The sequence below is a fragment of the Mastigoproctus giganteus genome, chromosome 11, assembly GCF_048544385.1.
Source record: "Mastigoproctus giganteus isolate SK-2022 chromosome 11, ASM4854438v1, whole genome shotgun sequence".
Taxonomy (NCBI): Eukaryota; Metazoa; Arthropoda; class Arachnida; order Uropygi; family Thelyphonidae; genus Mastigoproctus; species Mastigoproctus giganteus.
Window position 1 is genome coordinate 66,294,278 of NC_143585.1, and position 24,407 is coordinate 66,318,684.

Sequence of the window (24,407 nt, forward strand, 5' to 3'; positions counted from 1 at the left end):
TGGATGCACTTCCTTAGATTTTATGTTTCTTAACTAACAGCATAATCCCCCTCCATTCCTATCCTGTCTAACCTCTCTGTACACATTGTACTCTCCAAATTCCAATTCTGCATTCCTGATATCTATGTGACAGATATCCCAACAGTATCTACCTTTGATGTTTTGACCAGCACCTTAAATTTATTTGCTAAACTCCTAGACTGCATTGGTGTACATGCAAGTATACATGCACCTTACTCTTAGTTACCCTAACACAGCCCATGTATTTACTTGTTCCACAATGACTCCCAGCAGTCCTTGAAATCTCCAGCACCGTGTGTTCCAGGCTGCTGCTCATTCCAACAGAAGCAAGAATCACTTTCACCTCTGCCAACGGCCGCTGTTAATCTATTAGTCTGTGTAACCCACCCCAAAAAGCTAGCAGTTTTCCAATCCACCTAACACTGTCTCAATAGCATCAGCAAATATTCTTGCACCATTTCTATTTAAGTGTATCCCATCCCTGTAGAAGCAGTCTGTCCTGTTAACAAGCACAGACCATGCTGAAAAAAATTCTACTCCATGAGCCTTGCACAATCTCTCCAGGGCCGAATTGACTGAGAAGAGCTCTCATCATATACTCCCTCCTATCGTGCTGGGCAGAATTGCAGACACTTTCAAATTCAACCCTAACTCTCAACTTTGTTTCAGCAGTCCTCCTGGCTCTTACTATAGTCAAATGAAAAAAAAGAAAGTTAACTGACAGCAGAGTTTTTGTTATCCCTCCGTTCATTCCAAATACCTGTCCAGCTCAGCCTTAAATTTATTAAGGCTGTCAACTTCCACAACAAAAGATGAAAGTCTGTTCCACCAATCAACTACCCGCTGGCTAAAGGCAAACTTCCGCACATCTATCCTACAACTGTTTTTCTTCAATTTGAATTTATGCTCTCTCAGGTGATTATTCTGAGCAAGAGGAAGAATCTCATCAGCATTGAGCATGCTCAACCCATTCAAGGTATTATACACCTCAATCAGATCACCTCGCAGGTGCCTAGTCTCCAGACACCGTAATCTGAAAAACTTAAGCCTTCCTTTGTAAGGGCAACCCTTCGTTCCAGCAGCTCTACATCCTTCTTGAAATGAGGCCTCCAGACCTGTATACAGTACTCAAGGTGTGGCCTGACCATTGCCTTATACAAGGGAATAATCAGCTCCTTATCCCTGCTAGAAAAATTCCTGTATATCATTGACAAGACACCATGAGCTACTCTTGAAGACCATCTGCACTGCTCAGAAAACTTCATATCTGCTTGCACAATTATCCCCAGGTCCTTTTCATTCTCTACCACTGTCAGTGTAGTATCACACAGTTGATATGTTACTCTGGGGTTACTACTTTCCATATGTAGTACTTTACATTTGTCAATGTTAAACTTCATTAGCCACCTTTCAGTCCATCTGCTCAACTTTTCTAGATCCTGTAGCAGCAGCGTACTGTCATTAACAACTCTGCCAACCTTCATATTGTCTGCAAACTTGGACATTAAGCCTGATATGCCATCATCAATATCATTTATAAATACAGAAAACAACAATGGACCCAACACTGAACCCTGAGGGACTCCACTAATAACATCAGTCCACGATGAGCAGTGTCCATTGATTACCACTCTCTGTCTTCTCCCACTCAACCATCCCTTTATCCATAGCAGCAATTTGCCTCAAATGCCATACTGCTCCAATTTGTGGAGCAGTCTTGCAAGTGCAACAGAATCAAAAGCCTTTCTAAGATCCAAATATATGATATCAAAGTTATTCTTTGCATCCAGTTCCTTTGTGACCACACCACAGTGGTCAGACAAGACTTCTCCCAAACAAATCCATGCTGTGTCCGAGCTACAACTGAAGTCTTGTCTAGATGATCCTGCAGTGCTTCTTTAACCAGTGCCTCCAATAATTTTCCTGGAACAGAAGTTAAACTGATAGGTCTGTAATTACTTGTGTTGCCCTTTGATCCTCCTTTGTGAATTGGGGTCACATTTGCACACTCCAGTCCATGGGTACCTCCCCTGAGTCCAAGGAAGCTCTCATAATTATGGTTACGGGTTTGTTTACTTCCTTTGCTGCCTCCTTAAATATAAATGGATAGATCCCATCCACCCTAGGTGCCTTTTTTATGTTTATCTTCAACAATTTCTCCTCCACTTTCCTCACAGTTATTACAAAATCATCTAGCTCACTACCAGAATTTAATTCACCGCTGGCATTCCCCTCCCTGAATAACTCCTCATGTGTAAATGTAGATGCAAAATACTCATTTAGTTTGTTAGCCACCTGAACAGGATCATCAACAGTTGAACCATCAATATCCAGTGGACCAATCTGATTCATCCCTTTCTGTCTAGAATTTACATAGGTTTGCTGTTTTACTTTGCATTCTTGACTTTGCTGTTTTTCTTTGCATTCTTTGCCAAAGATTTCTCATAATCTGCATTCCCTGTATTGTTCAAGGTTTCGGCCAAAATAGATGTCAGATGAATTAATGACTTGTGACAGAGAAGAAAAATAAATGGGATGCATATAAACCAATAGGTGACATAAAAGCCTACAGTAGATATAAGCTGGTCTGTAATCAAGTCATAAAGGAGATTAGGCAGGCAAAGGTTTGCCTAACCTCCTTTATGGCTTGATTACAGACTTGAAGACTTGATATCGATGGTTCGACTGTTGATGATCCTGCTCAGGTAGCTGATAGACTGAATAAGTATTTTACATCTAAATTCACACATGAGGAGATACTCAGGGAGGGGAATGCCAGAAGTTTATTGAACTCTGGTAGGGAGCTAAATGATTTTGTAATAACCGAGAGCAAAGTGAAGGAGAAATTGTTGAAGTTAAACATGAGAAAAGCACCTGTGGGTGGATGGGATCTATCCAGTTATATTAAAGGATGTGGCAAAGGAAGTAAGCAAACCCTTAGCCATAATTATAAAAGCATCCTTATATTCAGGAGAAGTCCCCATGGAGTGGAGATGTGAAAATGTATCCCCAATTCACAGAGGGTGACACAAGTAATTACAGACCTGTTAGTTTGACTTCTGTTCTGGGGAAATTAATGGAGACACTGGTTAAACAAGCACTGCAGGATCATCTGCAATGCTTCTTTAACCAGTTTTCGATACTGCTGCACATGAAAGACTACTGTACAAATTGGAGCAGTATGGCATTAAGGGCAAATTGCTGCTATTGATAAAGGGATGGTTGAGTGGGAGAAGATGGAAAGTGGTAACCAATGGACACTGCTCTTCGTGGACTAATGTTATTAGTGGAGTCCCATTGTTATTTTCTGTATTTATTAATGATACTGATGAAGGTATATCAGGCTTAATATCCTGTTTTTGCAGATGATACGAAGATTGGCAAGGTTACTAATGACAGTACGCTACTGCAACAGGATCTAGAGAAATTGAGCAGATGAGCTGAGAGGTGGCAACTGAAGTTTAACATTGACAAATGTAAAGTACTGCATATGAGAAGCAGTAACCCCGAATAACATATCAACTGTGTGGTACTACACTGACAGTGGTATAGAATGAAAAGGACCTGGGGGTAATTGTGCAGACATATATGAAGTTTTCTGAGCAGTGCAGATGGTCTGCAAGAGTAGCTCATGGTGTCGTGTCAATGATAAACAGGAATGTTTCTAGCAGGGATAAGGAGATGATTATCCCTTTGTATAAAGCACTGGTCAGGCCACACCTTGAGTACTTTATACAGGTCTGGAGGCCTCATTTTAGGAAGGATGTAGAGCTGCTGGAATGAGTACAGAGAAGGGCAATGATATTGGTGAGAGGAACAAAGGGTTGTTCTTACGAAGAAAGGCTCAAGTTCTGCAAATTGCAGCGTCTGGAGCCTAGGCACCTGCGAGGTGATGTGATTGAGGTGTATAAGACCTTGAATGGTTTGAGGAAGCTCAATGCTGATGGGATTCTTCCTCTTGACCAGATTAATCGCCTGAGGGGACAAATTCAAATTGGGGAAAGACAGTTGTAGAATAGATGTGCGGAAATTTGCCTTTAGCCAGAGTGTGGTTAATTGCTGGAACAAACATTTCTTCTGTCGTTGTGGACGTCAACAGCTTAAATAAATTCAGGGCAGAACGAGACAAACATCTGGAGTGAATGGATGGGTGAAATGGGAAGGTTTTTTTTTTCTCGCTGATGCAGTATAAAAGCTTGCTTTCTTGCATCATATGCCTCTACTAATGCTAATGCTAAAATTAGTTAAATATTTATGTGAATATTTGTAACATCAACTAGGATTGAATGTGTTGTCATATGCAGAATTCTCTACTTATAACTTAAAAAATTATTTAACATTAATTCTCAAACATTTTGAAATTACTTTAAAAATCCAACTAAAAGAAAGTTTCAGATTAAGAGTAACACAAAGAACTAATATACTAACAGGGATCAAAAATCTATCAAATTATTGCTGTTGTTGTCCTGAATGCTAGCTAAACAAAGAATCTAGTCAAACAGCTAGACAAATAACAACAGCAGCAGTAACAACTTAGCATTTCAACCAGAGAACATGTGGCTATGGTAGTTTTTCGTCTCATTGTTAACCTGGGACTTTCTTTTGGCTAAGTTTTTAAAGTAATTTCAAAATGCCTGAGTATTAATCTAAATGTTAAAAATTTTTTAAGTAATAATAAGTAATAATTCATGTGCCTCAGAAGGACAGAAATAGGAAGCTCTCGTAACATAAGGTTGCCTATGTTGCTTAACTGGCATTAGCAACGGCACATGATGCAAGAAAGCAAGCTTATATGGCATCAGCCAAAAAAAAAAAAAAAAAAAAAACCCTTATTTCACTCATCCCCTTGCTCCAAATGTTTGTCAAGTTCTGCCTTGAATCTATTTAAGCTATCAACTTCTACAACTACAGATGGAAGTTTGTTCCAGCAATCAACAACCCACTGGCTAAAGGCAAACTTCTGCACATCTATCCTACAACAGTCTTTCCTCAATTTGAATTTATGCCCTCTCAGGCAATTATTCTGAGCAAGAGGAACAATCCCATCAGCATTGAGCATGCTCAAGCCATTCAAGGCTTTATACACCTCAATCAGATCACCTCGCAGGTGCCTAGTCTCCAGACACTACAATTTGCAAAACTTAAGCCTTTCTTCGTAAGAGCAACCCTTTGTTTTGTTCACTAATCTTGTTGCCCTTCTCTGTACTTGTTCCAACAGCTCTACATTCTTCTTAAAATGAGGCCTCCAGACCTGTATACAGTACTCAAGGTGTGGCCTGACCATTGCCTTATACAAGGGGATAATCACCTCCTTATCTGTAATTCTGTAATATAAATTCAGATAACTCTCATCTTTAGCCATAATGCAGAGAAGTGTTTTCTTTTGCAAAGTTCCAGCATCTGATTTAAAAGTTTAGCCTTTTTCACTGTAGAAGATAACAAAAGACAAATGTGACTGAAATTTCTAAAAAAAAAAAAAACTTTCTATAAAACCATAAATGAGAGACACCTCCCAAAAATTTTACAGAAAAACTGGTAGGTATCATTTCTATATATATGTGAAAGTAGGAAAGATTTCGTACCTGAAAAAACAAGATATTCTGCAGTTTGAGTTTCTGTGCTCGCCTTCTCGATATTTCCATTGACTCTTCTTTATTTTCAATTAATATTACCTGTAATCATTTTAAGTAAATACATTAATTTTTCATTACTTATTACACATTATAACCAAAATGGATGCAAAATGTAAAGATATTATTGGATCTGTCTGGTGTAAGAATTGTTAAGCTATTGTTGAGTCAGTCTGGTGTGACATTAGTGATGGGAAAGTAAAAATAAAATTGGGGTGTGATATAGACCATATCAGCATGATGAATATGATAACAATTTAAAGAGACAAATGGAGGAGACAAGCAGGAAAACTAGGACTTGTGGGGGGGGGGGGTTCACTTTCATAGCAGGATCATATTTTTTGTTTGATTAAATGACTTGCTTCTTATATTACATTACAAAACATATATATTAACATTTTATTTTATTTGTTAGAAATGCCATAAGGGAAAACAAAATTTTCTTGTCTTCCTTGTTATTGGGATTCAAATGATATTGAACCAATAGTTTTTGCATTAAGGAACCATTAGCAGGTAATGTCATAATGTATTAACTTGGGACTTTAAAATGACACTGAAATTCATTTCTTTGAAAACTAAAAAGGTTTTATGGCTGAAAGCTTCAGACTACAGAAAATTCACTAATCAAACAAGTTAGTGCATAGCATCATTTTAGTTCATAATTTTTCTTTTAAAAAGGAAAAAAATAAATAAATAATAAATATTAATACAATAAAAATAACACAACAAATACATTCTCTGAAAATAAAATAGCAAATAAAAAATGAATTCAACAAGCATAGTTGGGTGAAAAGTTTGATATTATTAGTTTCGGTTTAGACGCAAATTTGTAGTTTATTGGAAATGAAATTTTGCTCATGCTTGTGAGATAAAGGACTACTGATGATCCTAAAAATAACATCACAAAACAACATGAGGAGCCAGTGATTTTTAATTTAAAAACCTTATCAACAGTGAAAATTTTAACAAAAAGAGTGGAGAATACTGATAATCCTTATTAGTCTGTTTTCTTTGCTTTCTTTTATATATCCTCACAGTGGATTGCTTAAAACTTTATACATCAACAATGTGTTGTGTATGTTTCTCCCCTTTTGGTTTGGTAAATGGTTAGCTGTATGAGATGAAAAACATGTTTACTGGTGATATTCTATCATTAATATCTAAGATATCTCAATACCATAAGAAAACCCAACAACAGGTTCTTGGTTGCTGATATGGAATGGACCTAGCTCTTTTCACTGAGAAAAGTGTAGCATTGCTAAAGTAAGCTATGAAGCTCCTTTTATATAGAATCTCACATAAATACAAGTACAGGGCAGGGTTACTGTGATGGAATTAACTGATTATATACAGAATGTTTCAAATAAAAGGCACCAGGTCTGTCTCCTTATTTGTAGATATAGGCTATTTGTCATCTTGTAACTTTTTCGTCACATTTTGACTAAATTTTTGAAATTGTTAAAATTGGACTAAGTATTACATTACTGTTAATAGATTTTATAATTTCTGAATTAAAATTTTACTTAATCAACTGCTTTTTTTTCCTCAATGGAAAAGTGTTCCCCAATAGTTTTTTTCTAAAAACATCATCTCTGTACTTCAGAAATGAAGGTAAACCAATTTATTTGAAACAAAAATCACAACAAATACAATCATAGGCACTTGTTCAAAGCTAAATGCACCTACTAAAGAGCAAACATTACAACTACTGTTTGTTTTGTTTTTTCTTCAAATAAAATTAGTTTATGTTCATTTCATAAGTTCAGCCATGATGTTTTTAGACTAAATCAAAGATGGGGGTTTCAAACTTTTCCATTGGCAAAAAAAGCTTTTGACTAGGCAAAATTTTAATTTAGAAGATGTAAAACTTAAATGATAATATTTAGTCCAATTTTAATACTAAATTCAAAAATTTCAGTCCACATATAACAAAAAAGGTCTGCAAGTCAAATAGCCCAAATCTAAAAATAAGCAAAATAAACCCTGGGGTATTTTAATTGAAGCACCCTGTATATGTATGTGTAGGTATGAAAACTATATGCATATAAAGGCATTTGAAAATATATAGAGAGATGCTATATACTATTCATATGAAAATAGGTAAGGAACCACTGTTTTTCTAGGAAATTCAAAATAAAAATTCAATGCAATTTCTGCTACAAAAGTTTCTATATAGCCACAATTTATTAAGGTGTCAGGTGTCAACATAGCAGAATGATTTTTAACAACAAAGCTGTACTTTGTTGTAATTATATAGTAAATTTTGTAGTTGAAGTTAGTTTTTAAAATACATTTTAATTTTTGCAAGAACTGCAGTTTAGATGTCTGCAGTTTTCTTTGAAAGTTACTTAATGATATTTTGCTTCTTGTGAGATAAAGACTAAAGAATAATCATTAACTAACAAAATAATCACAATGATAATCAGAAAACAAGAGTCGGTGATTAATAATTTTAAAAAGGTAATATTAGAGCTGCTATTTATTTTAAAAAAATAATTTTCCATAGGTCAGCAGACCTGTAAGGTTGGTCAACAAATGATTAGTGACAAGTAACTGATCAACGGTCTCAACTGGCTGACAAAACCACTAATCAAAAATAATTGTGGTCATCACAATCAATCAAGTCATGCACAAAATTTCATAACCACATATATATAATTTTATTCCAGAAACATGCCTGTATTTATTTAGCTTTAAACAACCTCTCATTTTAAGGTTAAATAAACTTTATTCTCTAAGTTCGTTGTTTAGACAATAAGTTATACAATCCCATTACAACAAACTTCATAGGGATGCACAAATCATTTGTTATTTGTTCACATAAATTTTGCTGAAACTTTGCTGTGAAATTACTACTTCAACATAATACAGTATGTAGAAACAGTAATCTGTGCTTTATTTTACTTAAATATCAATTTTAAAATCAATAATAAATAAATAATGGGGATGCACAAATCATTTGTTATTTGTTCACATAAATACTGCTGCACTTTCCTGTGAAATTACAACTGCTACATAATACAGTATGCAGAAACAGTAATCTGTGCTTTATTTTACTTAAATATCGATTTTAAAATCAATAATAAATAAATAAAATGATGAAACATGCATACCACAAAAGTAAATTTTTTTCAGTGACAAGTTTCTGTTGTTAGAAACATTTTATTTATAAGAAATACCACACATTTAAAAATATGGTATAGTAGATACAACTTATTTTTTATTGTTATTTTTTATTATTTTTTATTATTGTTCAAGGTTTAGGCCTAAATGGATGTCAGATGAACTGATAAGGCATATGACAGAGAAGAAACATGCACGGGATACATACAAATTAACACATGACACAGAAGCCTATGATAGATACAAGTTGATCTGTAACCAAGTTACAAAGGAGGTTAGGCAGGCGAAGGCAGATTACGAGAAATCTTTGGCAAGGGATACAAAGAAAAACAGCAAAGAGTTCTTTACTTATGTAAACACTAGAAGGAAGGGGATGAATCAGATTGGTCCACTTGATATCGATGGGTCAACTGTTGATGATCCTGCTCAGGTAGCTAACAAACTAAATGAATATTTTGCATCGACATTCACACGAGGAGTTATTTAGCGAAGGGAAAGCCAGAGGTGTATTCAACTCTAGCAGTAAGCTAGAGAATCTTGTAATAACTGAGAGTAAAGTGGAGGAGAAATTGTTGAAGATAAACACAAGAAAGGTACCCGGGGTGGATGGGATCTATCCAGTTATATTAAAGGAGGCAGCAAAGGAAGTAAGCAAACCCTTAGCCATAATTATGAGAGCTTCCTTGGACTCAGGGGAGGTACCCACAGACTGGAGATGTGCAAATGTGACCCCAATTCACAAAGGAGGATCAAAGGCTGACACAAGTAATTATAGACCTGTGAGTTTAACTTCTGTTCCAGGAAAATTAATGGAGGCACTAGTTAAAGAAGCACTGCAGGATCATTTAGACAAGACTTCAGTTATAGCTCGGACACAGCATGGTTTTGTTAAGGGGAAGTCTTGCCTGACCAATTTGATTGGATACTATGATGTCACTAAGGAACTGGATGCAGGGAATAACTTTGATATTATATACTTGGATCTTAGAAAGGCTTTTGATACTGTTGCACATGGAAGACTGCTGCACAAATTGGAGCAGCGTGACATTGGAGGCAAATTGCTGCTGTGGATAAAGGGGTGGCTGAGGAGGAGAAGACAGAGAGTGGTAATCAATGGACACTGCTCGTCGTGGACTAATATTATTAGTGGAGTCCCTCAGGGCTCAGTGTTGAGTCCATTATTGTTTTCTGTATTCATAAATGATATTGATGATGGTATATCAAGCTTAATGTCGAAGTTTGCAGACGATACAAAGGTAGGCAGGGTTGTCAAGGACACTACTGACACTATGCTGCTGCAACAGGATCTGGAAAGGTTGAGCAGATGGGCTGAGAGGTGGCAAATGAAGTTTAACATTGACAAATGTAAAGTACTACACATGGGAAACAGCAACCCCAGAGCAACGTATCAACTCTGTGGTACTCTGACAGTGGTAGAGAATGAAAGGGACCTGGGGGTGGTTGTGCAGGCATATATGAAGTTCTCTGAGCAGTGCAGACGGGCTGCAAGAGTAGCTCATGGTGTATTGTCAATGATATATAGGAATTTTTCTAGCAGGGATAAGGAGGTGATTATTCCCTTGTATAAGGCAATGGTCAGGCCACACCTAGAGTACTGTATACAGGTCTGGAGGCCTCATTTCAAGAAGGATGTAGAGCTGCTGGAACGAGTACAGAGAAGGGCAACAAGATTAGTGAATGGAACAAAGGGGTGCTCTTATGAAGAAAGGCTTAAGTTTTGCAGATTACAGTGTCTGGAGACTAGGCACCAGCGAGGTGATCTGATAGAGGTGTATAAGGCCTTGAATGGTTTGAGCATGCTCAATGCTGATGGGATTCTTCCTCTCGCTCAGAATAATCACCTGAGAGGGCATAAATTCAAATTGAGGAAAGACAGATGTAGGATAGACGTGCGGAAATTTGCCTTTAGCTAGCGGGTGGTTGGTTGGTGGAACAGACTTCCATCCCTTGTCATGGAGGTTGATAGCCTAAATAAGTTTAAGGCTCAGCTGGACAGGTATTTTGAACGAACAGAGGGGTGAGGTGGAAGTGGGTTTTTTTTTTTTTTTTTTTTTGGCTGATGCTGCATAAGCTTGCTTTCTTGCATCAAATGCCTCTACTAATGCTAATGTTACTTTTCACATATATTTGAATTTTCACTTTTAATGCTGAAACTTTTTTTCCATGATGACTGAATGAATTGCTTATATGAATTTAAGCAGAAAAGCTTGAAATTATGAAAAAAAAAAAGAAAAAAAAAAAGAAAAGAAACTTAACGTGTTTCTTTACTAACCTGAATTTGCTGTATGCATGTTTTCTTTGATTTAAGCATTTTTTAAATATTTACTCTATATAATAAGGGGGGGAAAGGTAGAGTGATTAGAGGTACTGAAATTCTTAATTACACCTCATTCAACTCCTTAGTTTTTCTGAAATGTGCCAGAATGCTGTACTGGTAAATAAAAACTAGTAAACTGTTAGAGGGAATAGACAGGAGGAAAAGGGAAGTGTCGGCTTTTTTTTTTTTTTTTTTTTGGCTGAGGTTTTATAAGCTTGCTTCCTTGCATCATTTGTCACTACTACTACTAATAACAGTAAAACAGATGCATTCAAAAATGTGAAAAAAGTAATGGGTGTAATTTGAATTCTTTTGCCATATTTTCTAAAACTTTCATATTTTTCTTCAGGTGAATGCTCCCATAACTGTATTTACAATTTGGGCTACACAATGCCATCCATAATTTTCCAAAAAAAAAAAAAATAATAATAATAATAAAATAAATAAATATATTTTGTTCTAAAATAGTAAATGTGCACAATTACTGGTTTACGCAAACTATACACAGGTGGAGAGGCACCTCTGTAGCCAGGTGGGCAAGAGCAGCAGTGTGTAGCGCACACTTCTTGATTAGACCAGGGTTTGAGCCAGTAACCACCAAATACGGAGGATGCGGAAAGGTCAGGGAATGACCACCACATATCCCGGAGCAATATGGCCTTAGTTGCTAATGCTCCTAAAAACCAAATAACAACAACAACACAGGTGGAGTTTGAAAATTTAATTGCTGAAACTATTTCATTCAAATGAGACTTAAGCACTAATAACAAGAGAAGTCAGTCTGGACCTAGAAATTACCATTAGTAAAGGCACATGATGCAAGAAAGTAAGCTTATATAGCATCAGCCAAAAAAAAAAAAAACCTTCTCATTTCACCCACCCACTCGATCCAAACATTTGTCTAGTTCTGCCTTGAATCTATTTAGGCTATCAACTTTATACAACGACAGATGGAAGTTTATCTATCAACCACCGCCTGCTAGCTAAAGACAAACTTCCGCACATCTATCCTACAACTGTCTTTCCTCAATTTAAATTAATGACCTCTCAGGCAATTATTCTAAGCAAGAGGAACAATCCCATCAGCATTGAGCATGCTCAAACCATTCAAGGCATTATATACCTCAATCAGATCACCTTGCAGGTGCCTAGTCTCCAGACACTGAAATTTGCAAAACTTAGGCCTTCCTTTGTACGAGCAACCCTTTGTTCCATTCACTAATCTTGTTGCCCTTCTCTGTACTTGTTCCAGCAGCTATACATCCTTCTTAAAATGAAGCCTCCAGACCTGTATACAGTACTGAAGGTGTGGCCTCACCACTGCATTATACAAGGGGGATAATCACCTCCTTATCCCTGCTAGAAAAATTCCTGTTTATCATTGACACGACACCATGAGCTACTCTTGCAGACCATCTGCACTGCTCAGAAAACTTCATATATGTCTGCACAATTACCCCCAGGTCCTTTTCATTCTATACCACTGTCAGTGTAGTACCACACAGTTGATATGTTATTCGGGGTTACTGCTTCTCATATGCAGTACTTTACATTTGTCAATGTTAAACTTTAGTTGCCACCTCTCAGCCCATCTGCTCAACTTTTATAGATCCTGTTGCAGTAGTGTACTGTCATTAACAACTCTGCCGACCTTTGTATCGTCTGAAAACTTGGACATTAAGCCTGATATACCATATCATTAATTGACCCAATACTGAATCCTGGGGGACTCCACTAATAACAGTAGTCCATGAACAGCAGTGTCCACTGATTACCACTCTCTGTTTTCTCCCACTCAACCATCCCTTTATCCATAGCAGCAATTTGCCACACTGCTCCAATTTGTGCAGCAGTCCTCCATGTGCAACAGTATCAAAATCCTTTCTAAGATCCAAATGTATGACATCAAAGTTATTCTTTGCATCCAATTCCTTTGTGACCACATCATAGTATCCAATCAAATTAGTCAGAAGACTTCCCCTTAAGAAACCCATGCTGTGTCCGAGCTATAACTGAAGTCTTGTCTAGATGCTCTTGTAGTGCTTCTTTAACCAGTGCCACCATTAATTTCCCTGGAACAGAAGTTAAACTAATAGGTCTGTAATTACTTGTGTCGCTCTTTGTTCCTCCTTTGTCAACAGGAGTCACATTTGCAAATCACCAGTCCATGGGTACTTCCCCTGAGTCCAAAGAAGCTCTCATAATTATGGCTAAGGGTTTGCTTACTTCCTTTACTGCCTCTTTTAATATAACTGGATAGATTCCATCCACCCCAGGTGCCTTTCTTAAGTTTATCTTCAACAATTTCTCCTCCACCTTGTTCTCAGTTATTACAAAATCATCTAGCTCACTGCCAGAGTTTAATTCACTTTTGGAATTTCTCATGTGTGAATGTAGATGCAAAATACTCATTTAGTTTGTTAGCCACATGAGCAAGATCCTCAACAGTTGAACCATCAATATCCATTGGACCAATCTGATTCATCCCCTTCCTTGTAGAGTTTACATAAGTAAAGAACTCTTCACTGTTTTTCTTTGCATCCTTTGCCAAAGATTTCTTGTAATGTGCCTTTGTCTGCCTAACCTCCTTTGTGACTTGGTTACAGAGCAGCTTATATCTATCATAGGCTTCCGTCTCACCTGTTAATTTATTTGTAGCCCATGCATTTTTCTTCTCTGCCACATGTAATTAGTTCATCAGACATCCATTTAGGCCTAAACATTGAATAATATTTCTTACTTGATATGAAAAGCCGAATAGCTTCCAAGATTAATTCTTTGAATGCTTCCCATTTTGAATTTGCTGTTGGTAACGTCATCAGTTGGTCCCACCATATAGAATTTAAATACTGTCTCAGACCACGTAGTCACCTTTATGAAAGCAAAAACCCTTCCCTTTACCCTGATGGTAGTTACCTCTTTGAGTACATCCCACTTCAGCACACTGTGATCACTGCCACCTAGTGGTTCCGTTATCTGCAGATTCTTAATGCACGAGGGATCACTACTGATAATCAAATCAAGAGTATTACTCCCTCTGGTTGCCTCCCTAACATGCTGCTGTAGAAACAATCATCCAAAAAATCCACAAAAGCCTTGCTAGTGTGAGAGTGACCAACCCACAAATTCTAGTCAATATCTGGGTAATTCAAATCCCGCATTATAAGACACTGATTTTCTGGCCCACTCTATTTCTCTGTACAGTTGTTTGTTATAATCATCAGAGTCATTAGGCCTATAACACACTCCCTACTCTCAATTTTGCTTTCCCAGTGCTTATGTCATATCAAACTGACTCGACACTGCACTGTCCAGCCATGTCGACTGGCTGTACTATCTTGGATTTTATGTCTTTTTCTTAACTAATAGCATAACTCCTCCTCCCTTCCTATCCTGTCTATCCTTCCTGTACACATTGTACTCCCCAAATTCCAGTTCTGCATCTTATATCTGTGTGACACCATGTCTCTGATATCCCAACAATATCTGCCTTTGATGTTTTGATCAACACCTCAAATTCATCAAATTTATTTATCAAACTCCTAGCATTGCTGTACATGCAAGTATAAATGACCTGTTCCTATTCTTAGCTACTCTAACACAGCCCATGTTTACTTGCTTCGCAATTACGCTCAGAAATCTCTGGAATCCCCTGCACCTTGTTTTCCAGGCTGCTGCTCATTCTAATAGAAGCAGTGCAAGAATCACTTTCACCTGTACTAGGGGCTACTGTTAATCTATTAGTCTGTGCATCCCCCCAAGCTAGCAGTTTTCCAATCCACCTAACACTGCCTCGATAGTATCAGCAAATATTCTTGCACCCTTTCTTTTTAAGTGTATCCCATCACTGTAGAAGCAGCCTCTCCTGTTATAACTAGCATAGACCAGGTTGAGAAAAATTCTACCCCTTGAGCTTTGTACAATCTCTCCAGGGCCAAATTGATCGACAAGGCTCTCATCATATACTCCCTCCTATCGTGTCTAGGCAGAATTTCAGACACTTTCAAATTCAACCCTAACTCACGGCTTTTTTTCAACACTGACCTGTACTTGTTAAGTAATTCTGCCGGTCTCCTACTCTTAATATCATTAGTGCCAATGTGTACAACAATATCACCTTTTGTTCCCTTAAAAGATGATATCTGCTCTACAACTTCATAAACCTTTGCCCCTGGCAGACATACCGTGGTCCTGTTCCATCTTTCATTTTTGCACAATATGTTCACCGTTTCCCTGACAATAGAGTCACCTACAACAACTAGTTCCTTTGGGACCAGCGCATTCTGCCTTGGGAGTTGCCTCTGTGTTGCGTGATGTTCAAGTGCAAGCTGTGACGTTGATGTGGGCAGCTGAGAGCTTGATGGGCCCCTCAATTTAAATCCTTTGAGGGCATCCACTCTGTCCTTCAAGCTCTCATATAGACCCATAACAATGCTGAGTTGGTGCATGATTTGCTCACACTCCTTACGTCGCATGTGCACAAAGACATTCCCCTTGGCAATATCATGTCCTGTTCCTGATTGTCCACAAACATCAAACGAGCAGTACATTTCAAAAGACTACGATTCAGAGGACAACCGCCCCCTCCTCCCTCAGTTCTCCCCTGAGCCACAGCACTTCCATTAGCTTGAGCTTCTTGCTTTGCTTCATGATTTCGATTCAATTTCAATACAAAAATATAACCCTAAACTTATATCCCAATGGAGTTATAACACTATATATATATTTCAGTATCGAGTATTATCTCCGAGTTACATTATATGACTTTCGCATCTCCTGTCAAGTTATAATGTTATGTTTGTAAAATCTCGGTCGTTATATGTATTTAGTTAAAAAAAGTACAATTTAATTGACAATGAAATTTAATAAGATTAATAAATTTTACTGATTAATTGATAATACTATACTATACTATACTATATTAAGCTAACAGATTTCTAATACAGTGCTATGTGTTTTGCTATCTAGTTTTATGTTAAACCTTGCACTGTCTAGTTTGGGATATATGTTGTATCGTATAACAATGGGGACAAGTTACAAACGGACACTAAGTATTAATTAACTTTCAAAATCGCTATCTAAATTCAAAATAAACCAAGGGGCTTGACTAGGTCTATAAGCTACATATAGAAAATAATTTAATATAACAATTAAGTCAATAAAGCCACTAAATATAATTAAAAACTTGGGATTTGCTGGAGTTGCAAAACCTTGTCCAACATATGGATTGGATACTGTTACCGATACTAAGTAATAATAAAGTAATAAGTAATAAATATTTTAATTATAGTAAAAATTTTGTTAAAACTATTCATTGCACAAAAATGGCCTTCGGTTTTTTTTAAAATAAAAAATGATGTTAAAACCATGCCTTTTTTTTATTGTTTAAATATGTGCTTTTGTTGCAAGTAGCAGAATAATACATAAATGTTAATAAAAAAACATTACCAAAAAACATATTTATGCTATAAAATAAAGGAATTATTGAGTCAGAATTAATCTAAAATGAATGGTGGCAATCAATGTAAAATTTAGTTAAAAACAAATTTATGATCTAAAACTTGAAAATGAACTTTTAAATGTGGTTTTTTTTTTTTTTCACACTAAATGTTATTCTTTTGAAAATAATTCGTTGTATTGAATATTTTGCCAAACTTGGCAAAATATTCAGTAAAATATGCAAAAACTTGTCTTGTCTCTACTGAATACTGCAGTATTAGAAGTTCCACTAAGAGACAGAATCAAACTCCCAACCTGTGTTTGCCAGGGAACCCAGATTGAGCAAATATTTTTTTGAGATAGAACCGTTCACAGGGAGAAATAAATGCCTTAATCTTAAAATTAAGGAAGCATATTGACACACCACTAATTTTACATTTTAAAAGATTAAGATGAAGGGATCACTGACAAGTGAACCCACAGTTAACTAATTTTCACACGACCCTACTGCCTGATATACTCAAATTAGGTTCCAGATTTCCAATGAGCTGATTCTATTCATTCTCAAATAACTTCTTCCAAATATTTGCCATATTATCTCCTCCCTCCCCCAAATCCACAGAAATACCCCCATATTCAGAAGGCTTTAGAAACTGCACCTTAAAAAAAGTAACATTTGTAGTGAAATGTATAAGATATTGTTTGATTACAGTCATTTTGTTTGTTGCAAAACAAAGGTATTGTGTCAGATAACACTTCTATTGCATTAGACAGTAATTGTAAGGTATTGCATCAGCTGTTTCTAGAAACACGCAGCATTGGAAGGGTATACACGCTCATTAGTATCCTGTTTTGCAGGATAAGCAAAGGTGTAAGCAAAGCTCCATATGTTCACAGTTGTCACCAAGAAAAAAAACTATAGCTGTTGATCTCTCCCAGGAAGGGCTTTCTACATGTGCTATCACTGATAAAATAGGTTTTAAGCCATTTAATTTCAGCCACCAGTCCCGGGTGCTGAAATTAAAGCATGAAACCGGTGATGTGAAGAGAAGACCTGGATCAGGCCATAAGAGAGTGACTACACCTTCCCAAGATCGATATTTGAAACAGTTTTGCCTTCGTAATCACCATGCTAGTGCTCCCGATCTAAAACTGGACATTGAGATGGCCTCTAGTGTAGAAACAAGTGCACAAACTATCCAAAGACAGCTTTTGGAATGTGGTCTGCATGCCTATTTGCCCAAGAAGAAGCCTTTGTTGACCCAACAAATGAGGAAGAAGCAACTTTCTTGGGCTAAAACTCATGTTTCAGGGACAAAAGAGCAATGGGACACAGTCATTTTTTTTGATGAATCGAAATTCAACCTGCATTGCTTGGATGGAAACGATATGTCAGAATACGAAAATCGGAAGCACACCATCCTGACTGCATAACACCAACTGTAAAGTTCCCTGCTGGTCGGATGGTCTGGGGATGCATAACAAGAAAAGGGTGGGGCGAATTAAGTTTATTAATAGAACAGCGAATGCAGAAACCTACACTGCTATCTTGGGGGCGTGCCCGAAACCCGTTATTAAGGATCACCACACAGATGTAAAACTGCATTTTTCAACAGGACTCAGTACCTTGCCACACAGCAAAATTGGTAAGTTTTATGCTATTTAGATTTAATGACGAGTTTGTCTTCTTGTCTCACAAGGCTTAAAACATACTTACACCAATGTTTTCCCTTGTTTTTCTCGCTTAGGGTGCAGTCATACCTCAGAAATGCTGGCACTACAATGTTTGACTGGCCCGGCAACAGTCCACATTCGAACCCTACTGAAAATTGCTGGTACATAATGTTATCTAAAATTGCTCAGAAGAAGCCAACAAGTATGATTCAGCTGCAAGAGAGTATTGTAAGGATGTGGTACCACGAAATTGGGCAACTTTATATCTAGAAGTTGATTAACTCTGTGCCAGATCGTTGCAAGGCTGTAATTGCAGCTCGAGGAGGAACAACAAAATATTCAGGACTTATTTTGCAGATTTACAGTACATAATTTTGCAGATTTACAGTACATAATACTATTACGTTAACTTGTCATTTCACTTTGTACATGTAAATGCAATAAAATGTATGTTTGGTTGTCATGATTGCCATTTGCATGATTTCTCATATTTCCATTAATTACATATTTTACCCTTTGGGAAGATATTTATGGCAATTAGGTATATCAGGTGGAGTCTTTTTATTGGATTTCATTCACAGAGATATATATTAAGAGATATATCATTTGTGTATTAAAAATTTACAGATAAAGGAACCACTAGGTGGCAGTGATCACAGTGTACTGATGCACACAGTGATCACGGTGTACTGATGTACACAGTGTATAGATGATGGTATATCAAGCTTAATGTCCAAGTTTGCAGATGATACAAAGGTTGGCAGGGTTGTTAAGGACACTACTGATGCTATGCTGCTGCAACAGGATCTGGAAAGGTTGAGCAGATGGGCTGAGAGGTGGCAAATGAAGTTTAACATTGACAAATGTAAAGTACTACATATGGGAAACAGTAACCCCAGATCAATGTATCAACTCTGTGGTACTACGCTGACAGTGGTAGAGAATGAAAAGGACCTGGGGGTAATTGTGCAGGCAGATATGAAGTTCTCTGAGCAGTGCAGATGAGCTGCAAGAGTAGCTCATGGTGTCTTGTCAATGATATACAGGAATTTTTCTAGCAGGGATAGGGATGTGATTATTCCCTTGTATAAGACATTGGTCAGGCCACACCTTGAGTACTGTATACAGGTCTGGAGGCCTCATTTCAAGAAGGATGTAGAGCTGCTGGAACGAGTACAGAGAAGGGCAACAAGATTAGTGAATGGAACAAAGAAGAAAGGCTTAAGTTTTGCAAATTACAGAGTCTGGAGACTAGGCATCGGCGAGGTGATCTGATAGAGGTGTATAAGGCCTTGAATGGCTTGAGCATGCTCAATGCCGATGGGATTCTTCCTCTTGCTCAGAATAATCACCTGAGAGGGCATAAATTCAAATTGAGGAAGGACGGATGTCGGATAGATGTGCGGAAATTTGCCTTTAGCCAGCGGGCAGTTGGTTTGTGGAATAGACTTCCATCACTTGTTGTTGAAGTTGATAGCCTAAACAAATTTAAGGCTCAGCTGGACAGGTATTTCGAACGAACGGATGGGTGAAATGGGAGTAGTGGTTGTGCCTTTTTTTTTTTGGCTGATGCTGAATAAGCTTGCTTTCTTGCATCATATGCCTTTGCTTGCTAATGCTAATGTTGGATTTACTTAAAGATATAATTACCATCAGGGGTAAAGGAAAGAGTTTTTGCTTCCGTAAAGGTGAGTACAGTGGTCTCAGACAGTTTTTAAGTTCTGTACAGTGGGATCAACTGATGATGTTACCATCAGCAAATTCTAAGTGGGAAGCATTCAAGGAATTAATCGGGGAAGCTACTATAAGTTTCATACTTATTAAGAAATATTGTTCAAGGTTTAGGCCTAAATTGTTATCAAATGAACTAATGAGACTTGTGACAGAGAAGAAAAATGCATGGGATGCATATAAATTATCAGGGAACACAGAAGCCTATGGCAGATATAAGCTAGTCTGTAATCAAGTCACAAAGGAGGTTAGGCAGGCAAAGGCAGATTACGAGAAATCTTTGGCAGAGGATGCTAAGAAAAACAGCAAGGATTTCTTTACTTATATAAACTCTAAAAGGAAGGGGATGAATCTGATTGATCCACTTGATATCGATGGTTTGACTGTTGATGATGCTGCTCAGATAGCTAACAAACTGAACTGAATGAGTATTTTGCATCTACATTCCCACATGAGGAGTTATTAAGGTTTGAAAATGCCAGAAGGTTATCAAATTGTAGCAGGGTGCTTAATGATTTTGTAATAACTGAGAGCAAAGTGGAGGAGAAATTGTTGAAGTTAAACATAAGAAAGGCACCTGGGGTGGATGGGATCTATCCAGTTATATTAAAGGAGGCGGCAAAGGAAGTAAGCAAATCCTTAGCCATAATTATGAGAGCATCCTTGGACTCAGGTGAAGTCCCACAGATGGAAGATGTGCAAATGTATCCTCAATTCACAAAGGGTGACACGAGTAATTACAGACCAGTTAGTTCAACTTTTGTTCTGGGTAAAATAATGGAGTCATTGGTTAAAGATGCATTGTAGGATCATCTAGACAAGACTTCAGCAATAATTCAGACACAGCTTGGGTTTGTTAAGGGAAAGTCTTGTCTGACAAATATGATTGGTTATTATGATGTGGTTACAAAGGAACTGGATACAAAGGAAAATAACAGTCCACGAAAGGCAGCACCCATTGACATGGTTGCACATGGAAGACTATTGTAAAAACTGGAGCAGAATGGTATTAAGGGTAAATTGCTACAATGGATAAAAGGATGGTTGAGTGGGAGAAGACAGAGGGTGGTAATCAATGGGTGCTGCCTTTTGTGGAATAATGTTATTAGTGGAGTCCCACAGGGTTCAGTGTTGGATCCACTGTTGTTTTGTATATTTATCAATGATATTGATGAAGGTATATCAGGCTTGGTGTCGAAGTTTGCAGATGTACAAAGGTTGGCAGGGTTGTTAATGACAGTAATGGCAGTGTGCTACTGCAACAGGATCTAGAAAATTTGGGCAGATGGGCTGAGAAGTTTGTTTGTTATTTGGTTTTTAGGAGCATTAGCAACTAAGGCCATATTGCTCCGGAGATATGGGTTGGTCATTCCTTGACCTTTCCGCATCCTCCGTATTTGGTAGTCACGGGCTCAAACCCCGTCTAATCAAGAAGTGTGTGCTACACACTGCCCCTCCTGCCCACCTGGCTATGGAGGCACCTGGACTGAGAAGTGGCAACTGAAGTTTAACCTTGATAAATGCAAAGTACTGCATACGGATAGAAGTAACCCCAGAGAAATGTACCAACTGTGTGGTGCTACACTTAAGGTGGTAGAAAATGAAAAAGACCTGGGAGTAACTGTGCAGTCAGATATGAAGTTTTCTGAGCAATGCAGACAGGCTGCCAGGGCAGGTCAGGGGGGTTTTGTCAATGATATACAGGAATTTTTCTAGCAGGGAAAAGGAGGTGATTATCCCTCTGTATAAGGCAATGGTCAGGCCACACCTTGAGTACTGCATACAGGTCTGGAGGTTTCATTTTAGGAAGGATGTAGATTTGCTTGAGCGTGTACAGAGAAGGGCAACAAGATTGGTGACAGGATTGAAGGGATCCTCTTACCAAGAGAGGCTTAAGTTCTGCAAATTGCAGTGGCTGAAGACCAGGTACCTGCGAGGTGATCTGATTGAGGTGTATAATTCCTTGAATGGGTTGAGCACGCTGAATTCTGATGGGATTCTTTCACCTGTTCAGATTATGAACCTAAGGGGGCATAAATTCAAATTAAGGAAAGACAGATGTAGAATAGATGTGCAGAAATTTGCCTTTAGCCAGCGGGTGGTTAATTGCTGGAACAAACTTCCATCTGTCGTTGTGGAAGTTGATAGGTTAAAGAAATTTAAGGAGGAACTAGACAAACATTCAGAGAGATTTGTTTTGTAATTTTTTTTGGCTGATGCTCTATAAGCTCATACACTTGCATCACATATTACTACTACTACTACTACTATATCCCATCTAACAAATGCATTTCAAACATCTTTGCAACCCATAATGCAGCGCAAAACATATTATTTGCAAATTTCACAATGATGCAGTTTTTTTGTCCATCACTGTAGTTTTAGTTTCTAAGGAAAACAAGAGTAATGCTAAGAATTTTTTTTCCATTTCAATATCCTGTTTTTAAGCCATCATTCAGTTGCTGGCCACTAGGCTTATAATAGCCATCTTGTTTCAAATTAACTTGAAAAAATAAATAAGTTAGTTTTTACTTTGTTTTTTGATGCATTAATATGCAATATCTTCTTTGTGCTTAATGACCTGTATAGCTTTGTTAAAATCATAGTTAACATATGATGACACCAGAAATTTGTTTTAAAGGAGACTTAATATTGGTGATTCCTGTTGTAGTATGGTTAGACACAAAAGCAAATCTTAGGCACACTGGGAAAGAATGATGCTGGAGCAGGGCAAATTAGGAAATGATAATTAACCATGGTAAGTGACTACTTGGAATTAAATGCATCTCTTCTGTTGAAGAGGTTTATTTCTATTTTATTTCTATGGTTGGTACATTAATTCACATTGTGGTCATTAATATCAGTCTATTGTAACACGAGTTTCTTAGGATTCAACAAAGTGAATTCTTGGACAGAATCAGGATAGTAAAAAAACAAAAGCTTAACTTATCTTTGAATTTAAAAAAAAAACATTTTTTGTAAGTGATATTTTGGACAAATACAGGTATAGATTAGCTATGGCTTCTCATGGCATTCCTTTGATTTGCTGATATAGTGCTGTTATGTTAAAAATATAGTTGTGGAAAATGCTTAATGAAAATGGTTAATAATATTATTCCAGTAAGTAAGCTACAATTAATCACATATTTGCAATCTTTATATAAACTATTCAAACTGACTTCAAGTTAGTAAAGTTAGTAAAGTCAATACTGGTGAACAGACTTCAGAAATCAAAAATCTGAATGGGTATTATACTGTCATTAAGCTTGCTGCTCTATCTTTTGGATATATTAAGTTAGGCATTTTTATGTGGGCATTTTTATGTGCACATCTTTATAATAGGCATTTTTATGTTTTCAATTTGGCTCTCTGTTGGGCCAACGTTAACCATCATGCACAGCATAATAAGTAGTATATTATTATAAAAAACCTCATATGGCTTAGCTTGGCCTAATTTTAAATTCCTAATATAATATATAGTTAATACTATACTAACATTCCTGCTCACATGCATATTACTGTTTGCATAATAGTTATTACAGAAACAGAGAATCTACATATTGTTGTATTTCCTTTCAGTCTTCATGATGACCATTGAAAATGATCAGGAGGGTTGGTGGTATACAGCAATTCGTTTTATATGCAGTATATTACATATTTTACTTTGTCTGCACGTTGTGTGCTCAGTAACTTCAGTTGGTTATCTCACTCTGACAGATATTTATTACAGATAGTTCCCCCCCCCCCAAATTTCTATATGTGCCATGAAAAGAATATATATAAGTAAACAGAGATAAATGAAATACAATAGTAGGTGGATACTATGTTCAATGTATAGAATAATAGACCAAAATGTATAGAATGAGAGAAATTACAATAGTAATAAATAAAATTAGTACATGTATATACAAACCAAAATTAAACTTCTACACAATCAATTGTTTTTGATTATATTTCATTTCTCCTTATTAATTTTAGCTTCATTTCAAATTATATATATATATATATAAAAAAAAAAAGCCTCACCCCATTTTACATTATTACTAGGATTTCCAATTTATTTCTAATTTTCTTACTTTTAATTACCTGTTGAAGTTTAATTTTGCCTTTTGCATACTAATTTTATATCTTACTATTATAATTATTTCACTTGGAGTTATATTATTATGCTGATCTTTATTTTCTTTAAACTTCCACACTTTTCTAATTTTTCTTATTTTCCTTTACTTCTAAATAGGTCTGCCATTCTATACATTGAACATTATATCCACTTATCTCTATTTCATTAATCTTTATGGTGTAATTACACAAGGGGTTTCTTTACTTCCATCTCTACAATTAACAATACAGTAAACCCCCCGATATTCGCGGTATCTGTATTCGCGGTCGCTGATTTAATATAAAATGAAACCTAAAAAAATGTGAATTTTAAAGCGTCGTGAACATTTTCC

General features: G+C 36.8%; 1 protein-coding gene across 3 annotated transcripts in view; it reads right to left on the reverse strand.

Annotated features, from left to right (window-relative positions):
* LOC150078078 (glutathione S-transferase C-terminal domain-containing protein-like) overlaps positions 1–24,407 on the reverse strand; it is a 126,604-nt gene that overhangs the window by 33,932 nt on the left and 68,265 nt on the right. For all 3 annotated transcript variants that reach the window (XR_016547629.1, XR_016547628.1, XM_090384985.1), the window contains one exon: positions 5,604–5,693. Coding sequence is in view for 1 of the 3 variants with exons in the window: in XM_090384985.1 (XP_090241111.1) it covers positions 5,604–5,693 (90 nt within the window). In the remaining 2 variants the exon portion in view is untranslated. The remainder of the gene's footprint in view (positions 1–5,603; positions 5,694–24,407) is intronic.